The following is a 10,260-nucleotide window of genomic DNA, read 5'->3' as shown; positions in this document are numbered from 1 at the left end:
GCTTTCGTAAATAACCCAGGACCAACTACCCAGAGGTGGCACCACCCACAGTGGTCTGGACCTTCCCACATCAATCATTAATGAAGAAAAACTGCAGGCCAGGCTGATGGAAGCACTTTCACCACTTTGGTTTAGGAACAAAACATCTGTTCACATCAGGCCACCTACAGCAGATCAAAGAAATGGCTCCATCAAGTAGACCTTGGTGATCATTTGATTTATTGGGATTATCTAATGGAACATGAGAGTCAAAGGCAGCTATTTACTTTTGGAAAGACCACCATGGTGTGCATTGTACAACCATGGTACAGATGAAAATAATATTTGACGATTTTTTTTGTGGTGATGCTGGGGATTGAACCCAGGACCTTGCACCTTCTAGGCAACTATTATACTTCAGAGCTATATCCCAGGCTCTTGTTTGGCAATTTAAGAAGCCCTGGCTGAGGATATAAGTCAACAGAACCCCATGTTCATTCCACAGCACTTAAATGAAAAGGGGGGGCAGTTAAAAGGTAAGTGCTGAGCCGTGGTGCATGTTGGGAAAGATACTGTTGTGTGTAGGATTTTTTCATCTCACTCAGTGTTAGGGTCCAGGAATAGCCAAAGATTGATACCCCAGACTCAAATAGTATGCAAAAGCAAAGAACATGTATTCAGCTGAATTTCCTGCATGCAGGGGTCTCCCCGTTAGGAACTGGAGACTTCTGGTGGATTCTCAGTCCCGGCTTTTATTGTCAGTGGGAGGAATTCCAGGGAGGATGTGTGCCCTTCTGCCTGGATTGGATAGCTCTGTCTCTAGGGTTCTGACTGATTCTACAATTGCTTAGGCTCTGGGGACTTCCCAGGGAGCTGCTTACTCATTCTAGCTGACTCGTCTAACTTCAGGCCAGATGACAAGGTGTCCTCACACTGGCTGCCCGCAGCTGTGGCTGGCTAACCACAGGTTCCTGGATCCAGGTTCTCAGTTCTGAGAAACAGAAACTTAGGCCTAGTCTCCAAAACTGCACGCTTGTAGCCTGTCGAGGAGTCAACCTGGCACTGGGTAACCAAGTCCCCTCATCCCCCCTCTGATTAGTAACTGAATGGAATCATTGATTTGTCGGTTCTTTTTCCCAAGGTCATAGTCATTGGTTGGCCAAGGGATCAACTGAGACCTAAGAGCCATATGTTATTGGCCAAACATGGGCCTTTTTGACTTAGCATCTCATTACATTTACAAGTGAGACCATGGACGTTGTTTTTTGTTTTTTTGTTTGTTTGTTTTGGTTTGGTTTGGTTTTTGGTTTTTGGTTTTTTTGTTTTGTTTTGGTTTTGGTTTTTTTTTCTGTAACTGCTTCCTGCTGGCATTAGGTTGTCAAACGTGCCCAGGAGGGCTGAAATGCTGGGCAATAGGGCATCTATCAGAAGCACAGGATTAGGTGATCCAGCTGAAAGACACTGAGCTGGTTAATCATCAGCTTTCAGCAAGTCGGAAGTCAGCAGTGTGCCGCCCTCAGTGGTCCCTGGATGTCAGCCAGGGGAAAATCTGGGCACAGAAGTTAAAAAATCCCAAGGCCAGGGGGGAAAGCCCTGTTCTTAAGGACGGGCAGGTGTACTTTCCTGGAGTCCATTGGATCTGTGGCAAACAGATCCAAGTCTTAGGACTCTTGATTCCCTGAAGCTTATGTGAACTGCAGTTCACAAAAGGATGTACATGAGTATCTACCATTGCACTGAAAGCTATATTTTAGAAAAAGTAGTTAACGGGTATCTGTAAGATAACACAAGTAGACACGTGCCTTTGAGACCTAGTAAAAATATAGGTTTGGGTCAAAAGGCACAGAATGTTCTTTTCTCAGTCCAGAGGGCTAGATATTCAGATTGTACAGAGATGCTCTTAGCATGACTAGAAGCACCTATAAGTCACTCAGAAGACAACCAAAGGGAATTTAAAATCTTCAGTTTGTGACTGAATTGTAAACTCCCTGTGTTCCATTAGCTTTTCAGAACTCCATTGATCAATGTTAAAATTTTTAACTTTTGAAATCTTAGTATAATCATTGCACAGATGAGGAAAAGAAGCCTGAAACATTTCCAGATGCCTTAGGTCTTTCTTATACCTCTACCGCTTGCATTAAACACCTTAGCTAACTTTCAGACCCTCAGAGTGTACCCGCGCTTTCACATGAGTGCTAAGAAAATTTAAATAAAGGAACAGTCAAAAGCTACATCTGTGTAGCTGTGAGTGGTTAAACGGCTTAGAGACCCTGTCGGGTAATCGAGCTTCTAGCCACCTGCCAGAGCTCTCTGTATTCATGAATGAAACACACACACACACACACACACACACACACACACACACCAGCTTAATTTTTAATATGCCTAATTAGCCCAATGGCTGAGAATTTTCTGAACCTCCCTGTGGCTAGCACACACTCCCCTCTGGTAATCCTTAGTTAACATTTTCTAAATCTATATTTTATCTTTGCTGCCCCAGACTCAGTCAGGGGGATGGCCCCTGTGGCCACTTACCCTGATTTTTTTTTAATTTTTATTAGATATTTTCTTCATTTACATTTCAAATGCTACCCCAAAAGTCCCCTATACCCTCCCTCCACCCTGCTCCCCCTACCCACCCACTCCCACTTCTTGGCCCTGGCGTTCCCCTGTACTGGGGCATATAAAGTTTGCAAGACCAAGGGGCCTCTCTTCCCAACGATGGCTGACTAGGCCATCTTCTGCTCCATATGCAGCTAGAGACACGAGCTCTGGGGATACTGGTTAGTTCATATTGTTGTTCCACCTACAGGGTTGCAGACCCCTTCAGCTTCTTGGGTACTTTCTCTAGCTCCTCCATTGGAGGCCCTGTGCTCCATCCAATAGCTGACTGTGAGCATTCACTTCTGTATTTGCCAGGCACTGGCATAGCCTCACAAGAGACAGCTCTATCAGGGTCCCTTCAGCAGAATCTTTCTGGCGTATGCAATAGTGTCTGCATTTTGGTGACTGATTATGGGCTTACCCTGATCCTTACACTTCAGCGGGACCTGGTCTGATTTCTGTTCCCTCCTACCACCACCTTGCCCCCCATGGTGATTCTGTCTGTTCTTCTTCATCCTTGGTCCCTTGTCCATGCAATCTGAAAGTCCTACCTCCACCTCCCTGCCAGCCATTGGCTGTATGGCAATTAAAGCCAGCTATGGGCAGGGACTATCAGCATCTGGAAGCATGGCTTTTGGGAGCCAAATAAAGACAAATCATTAGAACCAATCCCCAACACATCTGAAACTTGTTTATATTTTAATTTGAAGCCTCTTAGTAAAGCAAACCTGTCTGTCTGCCTTCTATAAGGGACCTAACAGTTTTGGGCAGAGGCAGTCTTTGGCTATCAAGCCTAGAAGATAAAGAGGCTTTTCCTGTGGAGGAGGAATGTGGGAGAGACCAAGCTCACCTTATCTAAAACAGCGTGTGGCAATCAATTCTCTAGTTGTCTTTTGTTTGTCCACAGTTCAGGCCAGGCCCCGGCAGTGGGTGAGGCATTGGGGCAGTTATGCCCAGTGGTTATTATACCACAATTCAGGTGGCATCCTCATCAGCCACATAAGAATAGGCACTGGGTGCTGGGGAGATGACCCAGTCCGTAAGGTGCTTGCTACATGAACTTGAGGATCTGAGTGTGATCGTCTAGATTACACACCAGAAACCTGGAGGACGTTGTATGCTCCTGGAATCCGGGTCTGGTGAGGCAAAGGTAGGAAAATTCCTGTTCCTTGCTGGCTGGCCAGCCTGGTTCCATCAGCCAGCTCCTCCAGGTTCAATGAGGGACACTGCCTCCAAAAATAAGGTGAAGCCACAAGAAAACCTACAGAGACAACTAAGCTGGCCCATGGGGGATCTCAGAGACTCAGCCACAAACCAGTGAGCATGCAGGGGCTGGACTCTAGGTCCCCTACACAGTTGTAGCCGATGTGCAGCTTGGTCTTTGTGTGGGTCCCCTAACAATTGGAGTGGGGGCTGCCTCTGACTCTGTTGCCTGCCACTGGATCCCCTTCCCCTAGCTGGACTGCTGTGTTGGGCATCAGTGGAAGAGGATGCACTTAGTCCTGCTGTGACTGGATGTCCCAGGAAGGGGTGGTACCCAAGGGGGTTTCTCTGAGGAGCAGGGGAGAAGGTGATGGGGGAAGGGATTTGTAAGGGTGAACTGGGTGGAGAGGAGGGAGGGGACTGTGATCGGGATGTAAAGTGAATAAGTAATGAAAAATAAGGTGACAGGCCAACAGCATGACTCAGTGGGTGAAGGGGCTTGTGACCAAGCCTGACATCTTGAGTTCGATCCCTGGAGCCAACATAATAGAGGGGGAGTCTGGTTCCTGCAGGTTATCCTCTGACCTCTGCATGCTCACACACGCATGCACATGCGCCAAATAAAAATAAATGGGCTGAAAAGATGGCTCAGCCACTAAAGGTTAGACTCACAACCAAAAATTGTTAAATAAATACAAAAAAAAAAAAAAGACAGGGAGCAGCTGAAGAATGCGTGGTGGCTTGAGTGAGCATGGCCCCTGTAGGTTCATATGCTTTAGTACTTAGTCATCAGGGAGTGGAACTGTTTGAAAGAATTAGAAGGATTGGGAGCTGTGGTCTTGTTGAAGTATGTCACTGTAGAGGAATTTCCCTTAATTATCTGGTTGGCTAATAAAAATGACAAATAGCCAATCACTGGGCGAAAATGAGGAGGCGGGTTTTCCAGGCAAGACAGGAAGAGGAGGCTAAGAGGAGTTGGAGGAGACAGCGAATGTGGGAGGAGGACAGAGGAAGAGTTGTTGGATGGAAGATGGAGCAGAAGCATATGGCCTGGAGAAACTGCTAGTAGCAGGAATTTCATAGCTGGGTAAGAAAGTGGTGTAGAGGCGTATCTGCCCAATATCGGTGTACCATTTATCAATATATAACTGAGTTGCATTTTCCTTGCATGGGCTAATTGTGGCTGGAGATTTACCACATGTTACTGTATTGAGGTTTCAAAAGCTCACGCCAGGCCCGGTGTGTCTCTCCCTACTGCTGCCTGACAATCAGGATGTAAAGCTCTCAGCTCCAGGGCCATGCCTGCACGCATGCCACCGGGATCTCCACAACCACAGACTAATCTTCTGAAACTGTAAGCAAGCCCCTAGTTAAATGCTTTCTTTTTGAAAACTTGCCTTGGGCATGGTAGCTCTTTACAGCTATAATTCAGTGACTAAGACAACACCCAGCATTCACCTCTGTCTTCCACACACGTGCATGTGAACATGCATACCTACCAAAAAAAAAAAAAAAGGATGGGCACTGGACTAGGTGTGGACATGCCTAGCCTACAGTGCCAATACTTAGAAGGCAGAAGTAAGAGGATCACCACAAGTTCAAACCCAATCTGGTCTACGTAGTGAGTTCCAGGCAGTCAGGGTTAAAAGTGCAATGCTGGAGCGGTTTCTTAGCTGTAAGAGCATGTACTGCAACTGCAGAAGACCTGAACACAACAAGTCCCAGGAACCACATTGGATGGCTCCTGGAACTCTAGTTCCAGGACAGAACCTATGTGGGTACCTGTACTCATGGGCACATACTTATACTTAATTAAAAATAGTAATACTTTTTGTTTGTTTGTTGACACAGGGTTTCTCTGTGTAGCCCTGGATGGCCTGGAACTCAATTTGTAGACCAGACTGACCTCAAGCTCAGGGATTTTTCTACCTCTATTTTTTTAAAAGATTTTATTTATTGTATACACAGTGTTCTGCTTGCATATATGTCTGCATGTGAGAAGAGGGCACCAGATCGCATTATAGATACTTGTGAGCCACCATGTGGTTGCTGAGAATTGAACTCAGGACCTCTGGAAGAGCAGTCAGTGCTCTCAACCTCTGAGCCATCTCTCTAGTCCCCTAACTCTATTATTAAAGTGTTGGGAATAAAGGCAGGTGCCATCATGTCTGTGACGCTCCCTGCCCTTGGGGATCATCAGCCAATATTGTTCCATGAGGGCAAAGGAAGCCCTGTGAGTTATACATGGTGAAGAAGGCACACCAGGACCAGCTGCAGGAAGACAGATCAACTTTCCTTGGGGTGATTCAAGGCTTCTGTAGTTTGGGGAAATGGGAGGGTAGAAACATCCAAGATGGACAAAGATCGTTGACTAAAGACAGGGTACCAAAATGTCTCAGCAGCATGGGGAAGCATTTCAGGCGTCTCAGGTGTTAGCTGAATGAGTTCCCAGGAGAAAGGAAGTTGAGCTCAGGCTATATGGCGGGTTTTGAACTCCCCATGCAAGGTCAGAGAAGGAGAATCCCTGCCGATGAAGGGTGTCCTCCATATTGCACTGAGCTCCAGAAGGCTCAATGGTGGACTTCAACCTTAATTAGCAGTTTTCCCACACATGTCTTAACAGGTTATCTTATTTATCTCATTCTGTTACATGTTTAGATTCCCCATTCCTCGTGTGTGTGTGTGTCTGTGTGTGTGTGTGTGTGTGTGTGTGTGTGTGTGTGTGTGTGTGCTGTCTGTCTATCTGTCTGTCTGTCTGTCTGTCTGTCTGTCTGTCTGTCTGTCTCTCTGTATGTGGTGGGGCCACAAGTCAACTTCAACTGTCTTTCTCTGTCACTGTCCTTATTTTTTGATACAGGCTCTCTCACTGAACTTGGAGCTTATAGTTTTGGCTACATCAGCTGGCCAGAAAACTGAGAATCTGCTTGTCCCCACCATCCCACTTCTAGTACTGGGGCTACAGGCACAGGCTGCCATGTCTGGCTTTCACATGTGTTGGAGTGCTGAACTCAGTTGTCCATAGCAAGCATTTTACCCACTGAATAATTTTTTGTTTTGTTTTGTTTTGTTTTGAGTCAGGGTCTCAGTGTGTAGCCCTGGTGGTCCTGAAACTCACTCTGTAGACCAGGCTAGCCTCAAACTCACAGAGATCCTCCTGTCTCTGTCTTCCAGTGCTGGGATTAAAGATGTATGCTACCACACCTGGCAATTTTTTAATTTAAACTTTATTTCATGTGTATGGGTGAAAGACAAAAAATGATATTAATGTGTTACTATAATCAGAGCTTATTAAAAATTCCTTGGGTCAAAATTAGGTGCATTTGGCTAGAGAGGTGGCTCAGCAGTTAAGTGCACTGACTGCTCTTCCGAAGGTCCTGATTTCAAATNCCAGCAACCACATGTTGACTCTCAACCATCCATAATGAGATCTGATGCCCTCTTCTGGTGTGTCTGAAGACAGCTACAGTGAACTTACATATAATAATAAATAAATCTTTGGGCTGGAGCGAACAGGGCTGGAGCGAGTGGAGGTCCTGAGCTCAATTCCCAGCAACCACATGATGGCTCACAACCATCTGTACAGCTAGAGTGTACTCATATACATAAATGAATAAATTTTATAGAAAATTAGACCTGGGCAGTGGTGGCACACGCCTTTAATCCCAGCACTCAGGAGGCAGAGGCAAGTGGATTTCTGAGTTTGAGGCCAGCCTGGTCTACAAAGTGAGTTCCAGGATAGCCAGGGGTCTACACCAGCTGGCTTCTGGGAAGCTGTCCCACTGTCAGACACATGGTTGCTTTCCCTGGTGAAGCACATTTAACACTGGCTTAAAGGGACACATCAAAGTTTGTTGCAAACGAGTGCCTTCTGTTTATTCCACGTACAGAAACTGTTTTCTAGAGTTGGGTATGGAAAAGAACAAACAAACAGATAAGCAAACAACTTAGTCCTGGCTCTACCTGTGTAGGCCTAGAGATGAAGGTCTAGTTTCTGATGGCCAAGGCCTTTCTCCAGCTAAGGAAACTCCTGGCCATTAGCCGGTCCCAAGCTAGGGAGTGGGAACAATGACACAGGACTCTTTCCTGATGAGGTGAATGTCAGCTTGGGGCAGGCTCTTCCAGGCAAGTTCGAGGATTCCGTACTTGGTAATGCCTTTGGGACTAATGGTATGCACGTTATTCTGTTCGGGGAGGGGAATGACATTCCGGAACTCTGGAGGGATTTGTGGGTGGTGGGAGCCACCACAAACCAAGCAGTACAGCAGCCGCTCCCCGGGCATCAGCTTTTTGGCCTTCACGGTCTCTTTGGAGATGAACTCTTGGGATTGGGGCTCTTCTGCCAGGAGCAGGTCCAGCAGCAGCCTCTGGATTCCAGGAGACTTAATCTGGTATAGGTCCATGAGCTGGTAGAACTTTTCCATCCAAGTAGCCCTGTCTTTGGCATACCGCTGCTGTAGCATCCGCAGAACATGGTAGAGCGCCACAAATGTCTCCCACGGAGGCACCTCTTCCTTTTTTTTGGAGATAGGCTTTTTCTCCAGCTTAGGCAGTTTAGGATACCTGCTTTTACTTTTAAGGTCCTCAAAGTCCTTCTGAAACATCAGTGCCAGGGTCTGATTGTTTATGGAAGAATGAGCATTAGTCAAAATATCTCTTGTGGTAGGATCAAAAGACTGTGTCTCCATTTCATCCAGGGCATCGGATAACTGCTGCAGCCGTGTGCTTCTGTGTGGCTCTCCTAAAAGTTGCCAGTGTATAACCTTTGGGTCTGTAACCCTTTTGGTAGCTAATGACCCTGGTATGGGGACAGCTGAAGGTTTCAGCCAGTCATTCTGTTCTCTTCCCTTTATGGGAGGAATCACTTTCAGATGTTTGGGACTCATAGGTTCTCTACTAGGTTTTGAAGATCTTGAATCTGCAACCTGCTTATGACGGTGCACAATGGCTTCAAGGACTGCCAGGTGTAGCCACTGCAGGTCTCCTGATTCTGTGAGGTCTTTGAGGAGTTGGCATAGTCTGTGGAAGGTGTATCTGGGAAGCTCTTCTCCTGCCTCCATCTGTTTCAAGACGCCGTGCAGCCACTCGATGTCCGATACCTCAATCTCTGAGTATCGTTCCTCTGCCGAGACCTTGGGGAGACGCAGCCGTCCCCTCGGTCCCGCCAGAGAGGGGTGGTACTGCAGAAGCCACTTTGTCCTGAGATGGAGTCTGTGAGCTTCCATGGCCCTTTTAACCATCTGAGACGTGAATGGCGTGATCATGCCAGCTGCTTTATACTCTGAGATCACCTCCAGAAGGTGTAGGGGTTCCAGTTTAGATTTGGCCAGCAGCTCCCTCTCTTTATCCATCACCTTTGTCCTCAGGGACATCATGGGTGTCGTTGTGGGTATCTCCAACACTCTGGCCTCTTCTTCCCCAGGGACCTGTTTCGCTTCTGGTTCCATCCCCTCAGGGAATGGAACCAATTTCCCAAGAGGGCTGCTCAGCCTCATAGCACTCCCTTTGAGCACAGGGAGCTCTTGGGGGAGCATTGCCCGTCTTTGTATGACCTTCTTTCTTTCTACCTGTATTTTTGGCTTTTCTCTTTTTAACACTGCCTCTTCCTTCCTCTCTTCTTCCCATAGATGTTTCTCCTCTTCCTCTTCTATGTGGCCTACACTTTTCACCTCCTCCTCACTTGAACTTTCTTCAATCTCTTCCTCCTTTTTCTCTTCCTCTTTTTCTTCCTCCTCTTCATGCGCCTTCTTTTCCATCTTTTTGTCTTCTTTTTCTATCTCCTCTTCCCCTTTCTCCTCCCCTTTCTTCTCCTTTTCCTCTTCCACTTGTTCTTTCTCCTCTTTCTGTTCCTCCTCCTCCTCTTCTTCCTCCTCTTCTTCCTCCTCCCATCCTGCCTCTCTTTCCTTCTCCTTTTCTTTCTTTTCTATCTCCTCCGTTTCCTTCTCCCCTTTCCATTCCTCCATCTCTCTGCCTTGCTTCTCCCTTTCCTCTCCCTCCACTTGTTCCTTCTCCTCTTTCCACTCCTCCTCTCCCTCCTCCTCTTTCTCCTCTTTCTCTCCCTCCTCCTCTTTCTCCTCTCCCTCCTCCTCTCGCTCCTCCTCTTTCTCCTCTCCCTCCTCCTCTCCCTCCTCCTCTTTCTCCTCTCCCTCCTCCTCTCGCTCCTCCTCTTTCTCCTCTCCCTCCTCCTCTTTCTCCTCTCCCTCCTCCTCCTCCACCTCAGCCTCAGCCTCTTTTTTAGCCTCCTCCCTTTCTCCCTCAGACAAACTCTCTTTGTCTACTTCAACCAACAGGCTTTCCATGTCTTGAAAAAAGTTCTCTTTATGTTCTACCTGTTCTAATAGGTTGTAAAACTTTTCCATCCCAGGAAGAATCTCCATGAAGCCTTTTCTCCTAATCCACGGCCTTTTAAAGAATAGTGCTCCCTCCTCTGTCTCAAGGTCCTCCTCCTCCTCCTCCTCCTCCTCCTCCTCCTCCTCC

General features: G+C 47.0%; 1 protein-coding gene across 1 annotated transcript in view; it reads right to left on the bottom strand.

Moving 5' to 3' along the window:
- Window positions 1-7,835: 7,835 nt before the first annotated feature.
- The window catches only part of Wdr87 (WD repeat domain 87), a 12,825-nt gene continuing 10,400 nt past the window's right edge, over window positions 7,836-10,260 (bottom strand). Inside the window, exons 8-9 of the mRNA XM_021211293.1 lie at window positions 10,049-10,133; window positions 7,836-9,673 (exon numbers count right to left, since the gene is read on the bottom strand). Of these exons, the coding sequence (XP_021066952.1) occupies window positions 7,836-9,673; window positions 10,049-10,133 (1,923 nt within the window). The remainder of the gene's footprint in view (window positions 9,674-10,048; window positions 10,134-10,260) is intronic.

The sequence above is a fragment of the Mus pahari genome, chromosome 1, assembly GCF_900095145.1.
Source record: "Mus pahari chromosome 1, PAHARI_EIJ_v1.1, whole genome shotgun sequence".
Classification (NCBI taxonomy): domain Eukaryota; kingdom Metazoa; phylum Chordata; class Mammalia; order Rodentia; family Muridae; genus Mus; species Mus pahari.
Note: the sequence above shows the minus strand (reverse complement) of the source record. Positions and strands in the feature narration are given on the sequence as shown.